This window comes from Panthera uncia (assembly GCF_023721935.1).
Source record: "Panthera uncia isolate 11264 chromosome A3 unlocalized genomic scaffold, Puncia_PCG_1.0 HiC_scaffold_11, whole genome shotgun sequence".
Taxonomy (NCBI): domain Eukaryota; kingdom Metazoa; phylum Chordata; class Mammalia; order Carnivora; family Felidae; genus Panthera; species Panthera uncia.
Window position 1 is genome coordinate 8,346,896 of NW_026057578.1, and position 15,945 is coordinate 8,362,840.

The 15,945-nt window shown below is 47.5% G+C and overlaps 1 protein-coding gene across 1 annotated transcript in view; it reads left to right on the forward strand.

Moving 5' to 3' along the window:
- BCAS1 (brain enriched myelin associated protein 1) overlaps positions 1-14,239 on the forward strand; it is an 85,737-nt gene extending 71,498 nt beyond the window's left edge. Inside the window, exons 10-11 of the mRNA XM_049650383.1 lie at positions 5,427-5,690; positions 13,110-14,239. Coding sequence (XP_049506340.1) covers positions 5,427-5,690; positions 13,110-13,184 — 339 coding nt within the window. The 3' untranslated portion in view covers positions 13,185-14,239. The remainder of the gene's footprint in view (positions 1-5,426; positions 5,691-13,109) is intronic.
- The last annotated feature ends 1,706 nt before the right edge of the window (positions 14,240-15,945 follow it).

Here is a 15,945-nt window from a genome sequence, read left to right on the forward strand (position 1 = left end):
TCCCAATGCAATTCTCAACCACAAGGCGGCTCATTTACCGACTCTAGGTTGAGCGCTTGCTGTACGTGAGGCACTGTCTTGGGCTCTACAGACACATGCACGAACAGGCTCGAGTTTTCAGCTATTTCTTATTTAACACTTACTTTTCCACCTCTTCTCCACAGAGCAAACCCCTTCCCATCCTTCAAGTCTTGGCCTGAATGTCCCCTCCTCAAAGAGATGTCCTATTTCCACCCATCATTGTTGTGTCTTGTTCTTTTACTTCGTGGAATTTATGACACGTTGTAGTAAGTCATCTGTCTACTCGTTATCCGTCTCCTCTACCCCTTTCTTTCTGTGTCTGGAGCAAGGGAGGGGCCTCTTCTAATTTTCCATCGCACTGCGTGGTGCCTGGCATATAGTAGGAGCTATTTCTTTGAAAAACGAGTGAAGAAACATGGGATCGTGTGGTTTTTTCCATTATTTTCTCCACTCTAGAGAAACACAGCTAAGACATGTTGATAACTCCACATATTCATTTCTTTAAATGGGGTCATCTCATGCTCCATACCCTATTTTATAACCTGCACTCTTTCTTCACTTAAAAACACACCTCCACGAAAATCTCAACAAGTATTCTTCAACTAATTTTTGCAACACAGAGAACTGGTTAAGAGCAGAGCTGCTGGCTCAGATTGCCTGCGTTTGAACCCTGGCTTTGCTATCTTTTACCTGTGTGACTGAAAACAAATTACCCAATGTCTCCGTGCCTCAGTTTCCTCACCTATATCACAGAGCTAGGAAAAGCGCTGCCTCACGGCACTGTCATACTTAGATGAGTCAGCGCGGAGGACGCGATGAATGTTAGTGGCCGTGCGAATCAGCACGGGCTGCCATACCAACTGTCATAGATGGAGTGGTTTAACAACGGAAATTTGTTTTCTCACAGTTTTGGAGACTGGAAAATCCAAGATCAGGATGCCAGCAATGGTTTGGTTCCTGGTGAGGAGAGCTCCTTCCTGGCTTTCTGACAGCCGCCTTCTCACTATGTCCTCACATGGTGGCTTTTATAGGGACACTAATCCTATTGATCAGGGCCCCATCCTTCTGACCCCAGTTAACCTTAATTACTTTCTTACTCCAAATACTTTCACACTGGGGGTTAGGGCTTCAGTCTGGGGAGCCATAGCAGTTGCTATTGTTTTGTTACTGTTAACTTATTATGCGGCTGATAAGAAATTACCACCCTACAGTATTTGTTCTTATCACACACACAAATGGACAGCAGCGACTACCATTCATTATATTTCCATGACCATAATACTTGGATTATCCTATATATTCCAACAGGGAATATACTGCTTTTTGCTGCATTCAAATTATTTCTGTTTTTCTTTTTCAACTTCCTGCTGTGCTTGTCCCCAAACGTGTTCTCTGGACCCACTGGGTCCGGACCTCACTGGGAACCCAACACTCCTCGAGTTAACTATCTTGGAAACACAATACATGTACTTTATTCCATATGAAAGTTTTAAACATAATTGTACATTTTTGTCTAGAATGTGAACGTGAAACAGTTTTGCCGATCATCTTGGATGCAGACTTGAGGAGACGGATGTGTGATCCTTGAGAGAATGATAAATGCTTTGTTTAATTTGGGGGATGGGAAGAGACATTCTCTGTTCCCTTCAGAATTGTCCTCTCAGAGTTACGAAAAGTCTCGGGTGATGATTCTAGGAAAAGGAGCCCAAGGCAACTCCCAGTTGAGGTGTGCCTCAGGGTCTGAATCAAACGGGATGTTCCCATGACCTTGTCCCCCAACTACCAGCCAGTGTCACTCAGTTCTACAAGAGGATACACTCAAGATGACTCAGATGAGAATAATTTGTGTGGTAAATCCTGAGACAGAGTCAAATCCCAAGCAAAGATTTTAAATCATCTACATTTAATGATGAAGCAATCATCGCACAGTTTAGATTCTTAGCTTACTCTGAATATAAGGAACCAGCCATCTGTTATTTCCAGGAGTTAGTGTCTAAGCCATTAAAAAGAACATTTAAGCCCTAATAGCAGTGGCGTAATTATGCGGTAAATGGACCTGATCCACTGAAAGCGCCCCTCCTGAAAAAAATCAATGTCCCGTGAAAGCTATTGACGTGCGGCCACTTCTCACTCCCCACCCCGCGATGATTTGCCGAGGGAAATAGTGTAGAAACATCTGGAAGGCAAGTTGCCGGCCATCCATTCAACCCTTTTTGGTGGAGACTTACTGTGTGTCAGACGAGGTGCTGGGGATAAAGCCATGGAGGACAGAAGAGTGCTGTTCTCCAGAGCTCCCCTTCCAGCAGAGGGAGGCAGATGGAACGTTCTCAAGTGAGCCAAGAAACCCCCAAGATTAATGCAAGCATGAAGGAAACACAGCCGTGTTTTGTAAGAGAGGGGTAGATTGTCTAAACAGGGGCCACTGCCCCAGGGAGGTGACATCTAAGCTGAGACTTGACGGGAAAGAAGTGGCTGTCACGTCAAGCCCTGCAAACGTCCTGAGCAGGAATTACAGCAAATGTGAGGCCCCCGTTTTGAGAATAAGCTTGTTCACGGAAGAAGAGGAGACCATGTGGTCAGAGCAGAAGGAACAGAGGAAAAAGGGATTAGAGATGAGGTTGGGGAGGCCCAGGGACACTCCATTCAACAAACATTTGCCGAGTCCCTTGTCTGCCCCCCGGCTCTCGGACCCACACGGAAAGAATCTGTCAGGAAGGATCACCGTGGACAACGTTGGGTTGGGATGACGGACTCTTCTCAGTCGGCCTGGGTACGCACCATGAGGTACGATGAGGCCACCATGAGGTACGATGTCTTCTGTGACTGCCCCACAGATGAGGAAGCTGAGAGACCCAACAATTCATTCCAGGTCACCCAGCAAGGGTGTGAAGGGACCCAGAGCCCACCGTGTGCTTTCGGCTGCAGACGCTAAGCCCTTAGCCAATAAGTGGATCTTAAATCTTCTATACGACAAAAACTGTCAACGCGGTGTGCAAGTGGCTTGTGGCCTTTCTGAAGAGCATCACGGTGGGCGTTTCTGTCTCCTTGTGCAAGGGTACCTGCTCTCGGGGCTTTGTTGCCCTTGGACATCTGTGTCTTGACTTTTGCTACAACTTTGGCCCGTGGGGTCTGACGGAATCGCTCAGCATCTTTGGGATGCCCTGGGTGTTTCCTTTCTCCAAGGAATCCTGCCCTCCACGGGGCTGCGACCTACGGAGCCTTTGGGGACGGGGCAACCTTCTCTCTTCTTGCTTATTTCTCAGGGCTACACTTGATACTGAGGGGGAACTTTGTCCGAGAACTTTTTAACTGGGGGACAATATGTAACTTTTACAAATCGTAAGTTGTGAGTGTGTATTCTGTGTGTCCCATGCGGCCCCCGGGGGTGCTGGGGCTGTGGTTTTCTGTGAGCAGGGCTTTAAAACTTCTTTTAAATAATTTATTTATTTTTAAAATTTACATCCAAGTTAGTTAGCATGTAGTGCAACAATGATTTCAGGAGTAGATTCCTCAGTGCCCCTGACCCATTGAGCCCATACCCCCTCCCACACCCCCTCCAGGAACCCTCTGTTGGTTCTCCATATTTATGAGTCTCTTATGTTTTGTCCCCCTCCCTGCTTTTATAGTATTTTTGTTTCCCTTCCCTTAGGTTCATCTGTTTTGTACCTTGAAGTCCTCATATGAGTGAAGTCATATGATTTTTGTCTTTCTCTGATAATTTCACTTAGCATAATACCCTCCAGTTCCATCCACATAGTTGCCAATGGCAAGATTTCCTTCTTTCTGATGGCCGAGTAATACTCCATTATATATATATCCCACATCGTCTTTGTCCATTCACCCATCGATGGATATTTGGGCTCTTTCCGTACTTTGGCTACTGTTGATGGTGCTGCTATAAACATGGGGGTTCATGTGTCCCTTGGAAACAGCACCCCTGTATCCCGAGGATAAATGCCTAGTAGTGCAATTGCTGGGTCGTAGGGTAGTTCTATTTTTAATTTTTTGAGGACCCCCCCCATTCTGTTTTCCAGAGTGGCTGCACCAGTTTACATTCCCAGGGCCTTAAAGCTTTTGAAGGCCCTTAAAGGGCCTTAAAACAATTCCTTTTCAAGTTTCCATGTGAAAAATAGAAGATTTCACAGCACTAGGGCCGCAATCCTGTAGAGCATCTGGCTGGGTCGGAACAGCCATTGCCCCTTTAAACAGGGCATGTGATAAGTCGCCACAATCCCCTCCAACTCCAGTTTTCTCCCCAACATCAAAGCCGGCGTTGCTCGAACTGGTGTTTTTCTTACGCTAGAAAAATAGTTCTTATGTCGCTTTCCCAATGGGGGTGTAAAGTCTCCATGTGATTATTCTTACCCCAGGCCTCTGGCATGTTTTTATTTTATCTGTGTGGCCCCCAACGATGGGAAAAAGGCTTCTACTTCACAGATATTTTGTTATCTGTAATTTACCTAACATTTGCTAGAATTTCGGATTTTACAACTTCCTCCCTTGGAATTATAAGGAACCAAGCAGGATTGCAAAAATTTCTCTGTAGCATGAAAGCTGTACATTCAAAACTAAAAATAAAACACTCCTCTTCTTTCACCACTGTTTTATAAGTGAAAGCACACTTTCACACCAGAAACCACGATAGACGTAATCAGGAAGAAAAGAATAGGCATCACCCAGAAAAGAGTTGTAAGTGGAAGAAACGCTCTCAACGCTGGCTTAAGCTCAAAAGGGCTTCAGGAACAGCTAGATCCAGGGACATATGTGATACCATCAGCTTATAGACTCTTCCTCTCTCTCTCTCTCTCTCTCTCTCTCTCTCTCTCTCTCCATCTCTCAACTCTGCTTTCCTATTGGCTTCCTTTTCAAGCAGATTTTTTTCCCTAGAGATGGTGCTGGTCTTGGAAGCTACACCTTCAAACCCAATGGAAAGAGGGCAGACCTCTCTCTTGATTGATTTAGCAAAGCTCTGCGATTGGCTCAGTTTCTAATGTGTGTTCAGCCACTCTGAACCAATCACAGCAGCCCAATCACGTGCAAGGCTCTGATATCGCCAGGCCCCAGCCACAAGGGTGGAATAAGTTTGTCTGACATGAAAGAGAGGAAAGGGAATCCTGGTTCCCCAAGGAAAACGCAAGTTGTAGTCCCAGGAGAGGGAGGAAAGAATACTGGCTGGGAAAGCATAAATTAGTGAGTGAATTATTAGATAAACAAATAAACATCCCCTACTGTGACCTTGAACCATAATGAGGATTCGCACATTTTTTCCCCCATCTCGTCCAGGATGCATGAAAACGTAGACACCCTCCAACACTTGAACACCTCCGTTTTGACACGTTTATTCACCTGCTATGGAGACTTGTCTTGCAGCTACTAAATATGCGTTTTGTTTGAACTTGCTGTAGACATCGGACTCCGCGGAGAAGGTCATCACGCCCCCGGAGCCGGAGCCGGCAGGGGCGGGCCAGAAGGGCAAGGAGGGTTCCTCCAAAGACAAGAAGGTGGCGGCTGAGGGGAACAAGCAGAAGAACAACAAGCAGGACGCCAAAGAGCCCGCCCAGTGTGTGGAGCCGGCCGTGGTGGAGGTGAACTCACTGCAGAACGGGGACAAGTCCCAGAAGAGACCGGAGAAGCGGCGACAGTCCCTCGGCGGCTTCTTTAAGGGCCTGGTAGGTGGATTGTGCGACTCTTCTTTCTGGGATCTTGGGCCGGAAGTGTGGTGCCCGCCTTCAGGGAGGGACTGGCTTGGACATTGGTCCCACAAATACTGACGGAGCACCTTCTATGTTCCAGGTACTGTGCTAGGCATGCAGAGCAAGGTGGACACAGACATCACCCACCTGCAGGGTGTGGATTGATGGGGGTGGGGGTACTGAGTGCAGGGAGAGCCAGGAGGTGAAGGGAACCTGAGCATGAGGATGTGGCCCTGCCTTGGGGTTGAAAGGAGTATCAGGGAAGGCTTCTCAGAAGAGATGAGCTCTAAGGTGGGGCCTCAAATTAGCCTGTGCAGGAGGAGGCAAGGGGAGGTCTGAAGGCACAGTGCGTTCCTGCCTATGGAACAGCAGGTGCGTGGGGGTGCTGGAGAGACAGCACGGAAGTGAAGTTCAGTCTGCTGGAAGAGAGCATAGGAGGCAGGCACGGGTGGTGATAAGGAGCACCAGGGTTGGTCTGTGGCCAAAGGGAGACCCGAAGTGTTTAAACCAGGAAACTGCTGTGAGCCCGATCTTGGGTGTTGGGGATCCACAGGCGACCAAAAATTAGCCCCTTCCTTCCAGAGAGGCCTACACAGGGGTGAGCAGAGGCCAGACATTCAATAATCGATTAACCTTTGGGTTATTTGTGTCTATTCGGTTCTTCTCCGTCTCCTGCCCGAGACTGTTAGCCTTGGGAGGGCAGTGGCCATACTGTCACGGGCAGACGTGCTGTCCTCTGCAGCGTGGTGGGTAGAGCATAGTAGACACCCCGTAAGTGTTTGTTGAACGGATGAAGGCGTAGATGAAGTGAAATACGACGCCGGTAAATGTTTTATTATATAAGTCCTGGCAAACAAGGAGAGTCTAAAGGTTGTTAATCGAATGATAAGCGCGGTAATCAAGCATCCATTCGCAGAAGCCACATGCGGAGTCATACCTAGACCCCGCGGGAATGTGGCTGGAGCCCATAGAGGAGGGCACAGAAATAACATTGAGAGTAGCCGTGGGGCCGGGGTTCACTGGGGTAACCTTCATGTCGTGATAGAGCTGGGGGTAGGGACATGGTCTAGGATGTGCCCGAGACCAACTGATCGCTCCTGATTGCCCTGGTTCCTGAATATCTGTTGGTATTGATGACTTCCGACAGATGGAGGCTGGAGAGTCTGATGGTTCCCCTGGGCCCAGCTTTGGTCTCCAAATATCATCTGTGGGAAGCCTGTTAGAAATGCAGCGTCTCGGGCCCCAAGTTTAAAGTCTTAAGATAAATGCCATCACATTTCCATCTGGTCTCACTCAGTGTGTGTATAGAACCTCAATGTGAGGCAATGCCCGAAGTCAAGCTCTGGGGCTGTTTGGAAAAGGGAAGCCTGGCCCAGAGTCCCTCCGTCACCCCCAAGTCTCCAGTGAAAAGCTCTTCTCCAGTTCTTAAGAGGTGAAGGAGACCAACCACCAAAGGAGGGGGTGTCTAAAAGATTGATCGTGCTTTGGGTGGTTTTGCTGGAAAATTTGTCTCCATTCTCAGCTCTCGCTCCTTGGAGAGGAGTGTAAACCCTAATTGCACTTTTCTAGACATTTCCAAACAACTACTACCCAAAGTTCTGGTTGAACCATTCCCTGCCAAACCACAGCGCACAGGGCGGCATAGGGCATGGGGAGGGTGTTGTTCTAGAAAGGTTCTGAGCTCACGGGCCCAGTCTTTCTTGTTGGTTTTGGTTGGTTTTTTGGGGGGGTTTCTTTTCTTTCTTTTTTCTTTGTTTTGGTCGGAGGCTCATGGGGGTGTTCTCTGCATATCCCCTTACCCATGGCACCCCTGGACGTGACAGGATGGCTCTCATCCAATGGTTCTGAATCAGTGATTTTATTTGTGGGGGACGCTGGGCAACGTCAGAGACCGATTTGCTCGTCACAACTAGGAGTCAGTGCTATTGGGATGTTGTGGGTAGAGACCAGGGACCTTGCTAAATGTCCCATAGTGCACAGAACAGCCCTCCATGACAAAGAGGCATCCAGCCCAAAGTGCCAATGGTGCCACGTAGGACAGTAGAAAGGACAGAACGGTGCCGAGGAGTCTGTGCCGTGAAGACAGGCAGCTTCACTTACTCGAGTCCTAGACCTACCACTTCCTACCTGGCTGTGTGACCTTGGGCTAATCACGTAACCCCTCAGAGCCTCCGGTGTCCCTTAAGCAAAACTGAGGTGATGATTACAGCTACCATTTGAGGGTTCCCATCAGAATCAAATGCATATATGCCCTACGGGGGGCGCCTGGGTGGCTCAGTCAGTCCCACTCTCGATCTCCGCTCAGGTCATGGTCTCACAGTTGGTGGGTTTGAGCCCCGCGTTGGGCTCTGTGCTGACTGTGTGGAGCCTGCTTGGGATCCTCTCTCTCCCTCTGTCTCTGGCCCTCCCCCGCTCGTGTACTCTGTCTCTCTCAAAATAAATAAATAAACATAAATACACACGCAGACGCACACACACACATGCACACACCCTACTGGATCCAGCACCTGGCACGAAGCAGGAGTTCTGTAGTAGACGCTCTCATCTCCCTGGCAAGTTTTATGGGACCTTCCGTGTGGACTGGAGCTTAACCCCCAGCAAAGGGGGGACATCAGCCCACATGGCTCTCACCTTAAACCCCCCGCCAGGACTCCTTTCCCTGCATTCCCTTCTCCCTCCGTTCACTGCCACCTCTCTCTCTCCCTCCCCAAGACCATCTGCCCCAGTCAGTTCCCCAAGTTCACCGCCAGCCAATCCCTGCTCGCTCTGTGCCCTCCCAGCGAGGTGGTCTCTGCTCGGCTCCTTCCTTCCCCCTCCTCCAGCATGCTGCCTGAATTCTAACAGGGAGCAGCCTCCTGAGCAGTTCATGCGACGTCTGAAAAGAACTGGAAGGAAGCCTTTAGAACTCGGCAGGTGCAGCTGTTTGCAAGCGTTTGGTTTTTGAGCAGAGGGACTTCGTTCACAAAGCAACTGAGAACCTTCACGCGTGTGCGTGCGTGTGCATGTGGGTGTATACACACATACGTGTGGACATAGAAACACATCTACTTGACCAACACGGAGCCCCGATTGCAGGGGGAGTGGGCTCCCCACGCCGTCTTGCCCAAGAACCCCCTAGCTGGTGGCCCCCCCCATCTCTCCCCCTGTGGGAGCCCCTGAGACACCTTTATGTAGTGCTAGAAGATTCTGTGCCGTCCCATCTGCACGTCTTACAGAGGAGGCAGTGGGGATTGGAAAGAAGGCAAGGCCCGCTCTTTGTTCCCCAGAGGCCCCTACCTGTCATCGTTGCCCGTCTCCCCTGGGCACAGGCTGAACTGAGGCTTGTGACAATTAGCTCCGTTACTCCGCCCAGGGCTTGGAAAGAGCAGTGGTGCACGGGATGGAGCCTGGACGACAGGTGATCTGAGGTCCGGATTCCCAGTCCAGGTGGCCAGTCCGCTGCTACATAAGCTGGCCCTGGCTTAACTTGGAGCCGGTTTGCACATCTGTAAGACTGGCTACTAATCACTGCCCCCCCTCACCGGGCTGCTGAGAGGGACCCGGTGGCAGTGGATTTGGTTCGGCTGGTTGTAAACCGTGAAGTACCGTCCTGATACACCAGGCAGGACAAAGGTGGCCTCCAGGGGCTCTGATCGCCAAAGTCCATGCCTGAGGCGGCCAGAGGGAGAACATATGTGAGCGAAGAGACCTGGGAGGGGTCTGTGGCAACTGGAAAAGCAGGTGCCCCATCTAAAAGGGGGCACCGCCCCTCGGTCCCAGTCATTTATCACCTTGCAGGTTTATGGGTCCAATATGGCAGGTCTTCTCGCTTTTCAAGAGAGAAGAACAAAAGTGCGGATGGTAATGTGAAACATTTCATTTTTATTTTTTTTAATGTTTTTTACTTAGTTTTTGAGCGAGAGAGAACACTAGTTGGGGAAGGGCAGGGGGGGGCGGACAGAGGATCTGAAGTGGGCTCTGTGCTGAGAGCAGAGAGTCCGACGTGGGGCTCAGACTCACAAACCAGGAGATCATGACCTGAGCCAAAGTCAGACGGGCCACCGACCGAGCCACCCAGGTGCTCCAAGGCATTAATCTCTAAATGTCAGCATTTAACTTAAAACCTAAAGAAGAAAATCTGTTTGTCATAACCCATTTACAAGCCAAGTTCAGCTCAAGACAGCCACTTAGCGAGCTGAGTTTGATAGACTCAGCCCATCAAGACCCTCAGCACTGGGGCGCCCGGGGGGCTCAGGTGGTTAAGCATCTGACTCTTGATTTTGGCTCCGGTCATGATCTCACAGTTCATGAGTTTGAGCCCCACACCAGGCTCTGCACTGACAGCACGGGCCCCGCTTGGGATTCTCTGTCTCCCTCTCTCTCTGTCCCTCCTCTGCACGTGCTCTCTCTCTCTCTCAAAATAAATAAACTTAAAAAAAATCTAATAAAAAAATTTAAAAAGACCCTCAGTACCTGAAGGAATAGGACCTCTGGAGGCTAAGGCTGAGTGTCAGGGGGGAGGCCTGTGTGAACCAGGACAGACAGCAGCACAACGGAGGGCATGCTGGGTGACGTGGGGACAGAAGGGATCATTTTCCCCAGGGCCAGCCTAAGTCCAGCCCTCGAGAAGCTCGTCCCTGGATTTGCACCCAGCTCTACCACTCAGTGGCCACGTGACCTTGGACAAGTCGCCTTCCTGAGTTTCAGGTCCCTTATCAATGGGCCGATTCGGTCACAGAGTTAGCCCGAATGAAATGAGATCAGATATGGCAACCTTAGAACCATCCCTGGGATGTTGTAATTTGTCAGGGGGGAACAGCGATTTTTATTCTTACGATGATTATTATGATTCTTCTTCAGTCAGCCCCTCCCTAGGCTGTAAAGATGCAGGTGAGTGAGAGGCCACCAAGTGTCCAGCAACTTTGTGACTTAGGTGTTCACGGTGCAAAGCAGACGGCCTGGCTGGGAGCCACCTAGAGTGCAGGACACGAGCTCAGGACTCGGGCACACGGGACACAGAGCTCGGGTCCACCACTTCCTGGTGGAAAACGAGTGACTTGAGCTCACTGAGCTCTCTCCTTTGAGTTGATAATGACAGTGATGATGGGGTCAGCTCCAGAGGATGCTGGGAGGACCAGGGTGACCTCACGAATGAGACAACAGGCTCACAGACAAGGGATTGATCAGAGGTCAGGAACCTGAGAGGGACGGAGCCGTCCTCGAGCTTTGAGTCCCAACTTTCACTACTCCGTGTTGGCCTCTCCTCTTCGTCTTCCCAGACGGACACGACGTATTGCAGAGAGTAGGTGATCCATACGTGCTGTCCCGTGAATGAACGAATCCAACAAAAAGCAATCACAGTAACTCTTTTAGAGCACCTACTGTGCAACAGCACTTCGCATACGCTCACATCTCCTCTGCACGGCCTCCCTGCAAAGCTCCGCTGGTAAAATTGAGGTGCACGGGGTTAAGGCAACTTGACCAAAGTCAAGCAGCCAGGAAGTGGCCGATCTGGACTTCAAAACCCAGCGATCTGATGCCAGCGGTAAACTGCACTACATTGCATTCTCTACAGAACATGCTTTCCACTGTACTACTCTGCATTACACTATGCAACATATGCCGCAGTACGTTGTACTGTATACGCACCATATACGCACCCTGTGTACATCCTATGTGTTGTACTGTACTAAGCCATGCTATATTAGTAAGCCATGCTATATTACTAAGCCATGCTATATTCACGATACCATTACACTATTGTCCTACACTGTGTGTTGTACTATCTTATCCTAGACTGTGTATGCTCTACTATACTACATTATACGACATGATACTATGTGTATTACTAGGCTATATACATATACTAGGCTATATACATATATAAATATGCTTTATAATAGCATATTATACTATTCTACCCAATATTATACTATACTGTAGTATATATGCTATTGCATACTACACTGTGCTACATACACTATACCATACTATATTTATTGTATTATATTACCCTATATATATATCATCTGTATTATATAATATATACTATACTATTTGTACTATGCTATACTATAATATGCCATGCTACATTTAATACACTAGATTTCATTATATGCATACTCTACAATATACACCATCCTATATTATGCCATCCTATATTACATAATACTAGCTTGTACTATGTATATATACTATACTATATATACTTTATTATACTATTATTTATAGTATTTATTATACTATACTATATTACACTGTACTATACAACTATATATACTTTGCTATATCACACTATCTCATATAAATGTATATACACACACACACACATATACACACCTTACTGAAATATATATACTATCCTATATTACACTATCATTAGCCTATACTACATATACTGTAAAACAGGACCAACAATAAAATACCCCTTATATATGCAGCAACATGGATGAATCGCAAATCCATTATGCTGTATGACAGAATCTGGACTCAAAGGCTATGTACTCTGATTCTGTTGATATGATGTCCTGGAAAAGCAAAATTCTAGGGATGGAGACAGATCAGTGGTTGCTGGGGTCTGGGGGTTGGGGCCAGGGGTTGACTCCAAAGAGACCCAAAGGGGATCTGGGAGTGGTTGCACTACGCTATATCTTGATTTTGGTGGTCGTGACATGACTATTTGGGTTGGTCAAGGCTCACAGAACTGTACACAAAAAGGTTGATTTTATTGTATATACATTATACTGGGCAGAAAAGGTAACATAATAATAATAGCAATAGTAATAATGATACTTGACTCAGAGTTTATTCCATTCAGGTGGAGGAGACAGATATCAGGGTATAGATAATAAAATCATTTCAGACGGTGATTATGTTTCATAAAAAGTTAGGCAGGGCAACGTGTTTCACAAGTGATCGGACGGGGTAACTAAAGCAAGACACAACTGTGAAGCGTTCTTCACAGCGCAGGTAGTGTTCTAAGTACCTCACAGGTATGAACTCACTTTACCTTGGAGCAACCCTCTGAGACATTGTATTGTCCCCATTTTAAAGATGGAGAAGCTGAGTTTACAGAGGTAGATAAGGGGAGCCTGTCTGGCTTAGGCGGGAGAGAACACAACTCTTGATCTCGAGGTGGTGAACTCGAGCCCCACTGGGTACAGAGATTACTCAAATAACTAAATGAAAAAAAAGAGTTAAGTAATTTCTCCAAGATTTCGCAATGCTAGAGAGACTATAACTGGGCATTGCGCTGCAACATCTGACTGGTGGCCATTCTTTTATCCACGACTCATGAAAAAAGTGCATTTGTTTAACTCAACACCTGGCACAGAGTAAGCGCTAAAGAGACGGCAGTCGTTGCCCTTGATGGTTCAGCCTTTCATTAGGGTGCAACTTCTTTCTATTTTTCTCCAGGGACCAAAGCGGATGTTGGACGCTCAAGTGCAGACAGACCCTGTATCCATCGGACCAGCTGGTAAAACCAAGTAAACAAATTACTACAGTTCCCACCAAGTTGTCCTGCACCAAGATGTCTTCTCCCTACTCCGTTTCCTCCCCCAGCCCACTCCATGTACATAGTCTTCTTCTCGTGGCCATCAAATGAAATTCTGCCTACAAATTAAGCCTGAGCTGTTGTATATTGAGGTGTATTATTTACGTCTCGGGTCCAATCTTTTCCGGTAAATGACCGTAAAGATGGTTTAGCAGGTTAACCGGTTAGGTCAGAAGAGTTGAAGGTTGCCAAGCAGAGAGCGGAGGGGGCGGAGGAATGCATCCTGGCGAAGTTACGAAACGTGGCAGTGGTGAGTAAGTTGCGGAGGGAATTAAGTTCTGTAGTACGTGCAGGCTCCTCTTCTGAGCTCCAAGAGGAGAGACAAAAATCCGGTTAAGTTCACATTTGGAGGAGGGACAACATGGGCTCTGTGCCGGGAGGTTGCCAATTTCCTGAAATGGAATGTGTGGGGAATGGAAAAGGAATGAATACGAGTCGCTTTTCGAATAGGGTCCTTGAAAGTTATTGATGAGGGGGAAAAGATTGACCGCAGAGGGTTTGAAATGATTTGGGAAGACGGCTGTGCTCAGTGATGAGGGCAAGGATTACGACTTCAGGGGGAAAAAAAAAAAAAAAAAAAAGGCACAAAATAAATGAAGTTGCAAGTTTACTTTGCGACACAAGGGGGCACCGAGGTCTCCGTTTTAATCCTGCGTCCTGTACTAGCAAAGATTTGGTCTCCGCATCTTACATTATTAATGCTTCTCAGATGGCTGAGGGACTTCCTTCATCTGTTCTGTCTGACACTTATCTCAAAGTCTGTCTGTAATTTCCTAATGTTTCAGGATGTGCTCCGATAAAACCCTCCCCATAACCCCAGTTAATAAAAAATTTCCAGAAGATTATTCAAATACCCGAGGTTTTTTTTTTTTAATACGTGTACAGAGGAGTAAATAGGACCATGAGTCTATTAAAATGTAATTCAAAGTAGCATATGATTGATTGATATCATGTATACTGTACCTTTCTTTTTCTGATTTAATAAAAAAAATACATTTACATCTAAAGCATCTTTTAATTTTCAACTTTTAAAGCAGGTCTCTTGTCCTCTCTGAGACACCTTCATCTTCCACAGCATGAAATCAGTGCTCTTCCTCCATTTTGTTTTCCTTCGCAGATGCTCCTAGATTTTTCCCCTTGTATATGGGCACGTACACATGCAAATGTGTACACACATATATTTGCATGCACACACTCCCACTTACATAAAAGTCCTGCCTTAGGCCAGGCTGCCTGGAGTAGAGCCTGAGATAGGGACTCAGAAGCATGTGACATGCTTCTGGTCCAGGGAGGACCAGGAGGGGGGAGGGAGAGGAAGTGAACAGGGCAGGGGAGGGAGCTGAGCAAGGATTGGTCTCAGCTGGAGTTGAGTTCCATCCTGATCCCTCAGGGGGCTCTGGAGCCAGAATTGCACACTGCAGTTGGGTTCTATCTTGAGCCAATGGGGTCAGCCTTTGTACCCTTGTTGATGAATCACGGGCCACCCTGGGAAGCGGTGGGACAGGCCCGGTGCTCCCACTAAGCTGAGAAGCTGGGATCCCATAACAGCTAGAGGAGAGGGGCTGGGCAGAGTCCATTACAGATATGCACATGATATTCAGATATGTGTTCATTCCCACGTAGGGACACGTCCATACATATAAACATGCTTTACATGCAGAAATGCACAAATGCATGCACGCATTCATACTTCTATATTACATACAGGAATAAATTCATGAACATATTCATAATCACACATACAAACAGGCACGTGTAGCAAACACAGATTCGCACGTACGCGCTGGCTTGTGCAAAGCCGTCACGCGTTGATCTGAAGTAAACATTGAATATGCTCTTCTGACAAGTCTTACATTAGGAAAATAAAACCATTGCTTTGGCCAAAAAAAAAACAGAAAAAAAAAACAAGGCACTTGGAAAATGCATTCAGGAAAAAAATGGTATCTCTAAAAAAGCAGATGGGGGGAGGGCGTGGCGTCGGCTGCTGCTGTGGCCAGCTAGCTGTCAGCATGGATGCCCATTGCTAGGTTTCAAATAAAGATCAGAGGTCTTTTCCTTGCAGCTTTCCCTTTAGCCTCTTCGGATCTGCTGCTCCAACCTGGAGATCAGTGTCTGTGACTCACCCGGTTGAGAATGACCTCATGCCGCCTCCTGTCTGAATGCTTAACTTGGCGCAAATCGCAAATCGGGGAAAAAGTCCTTTGGGGAAGCCCTTACTGGCTGGGTGACTTTCCTCCACCAACATCATCATAGAACACAGGGCCAGGCAGCTGTTTATTCCTTTGTCCCCAAACGCCAGGGGGGGCGCCTAGTGTGACCTTTGGTGAGCTCTGGGCCATAGTCGTCCATTGAGAAAGGTGACAGTTTCATTTGCAAGTTTCACCTCGCTGGGCACAGGGGCTTTTTGCCCTGATGAGAAATGCCCCCAGGCAGGGCTGAGTCACTAATGCAGAAGGAGCCCTCCTCCCATCCCCCCCACCTCCCCGGATTTAAAAAAAAATCTTAAATGAGTTCTTTGCTGAGAACCTCTCTGCAAACCCAACACTTTCTGTAACAGTTTCATATCGTCCTGGCCAAAAAAAGAGAGCAATCTTTTAATGAAATTGCTTTGGTTTTTTTGTTATTGTCATTTTTAAAAGGCAAGAAAACTGAAGCCAGAGTAGACTCGGAAAATGACTTATTTGGGAGATTTGAAAT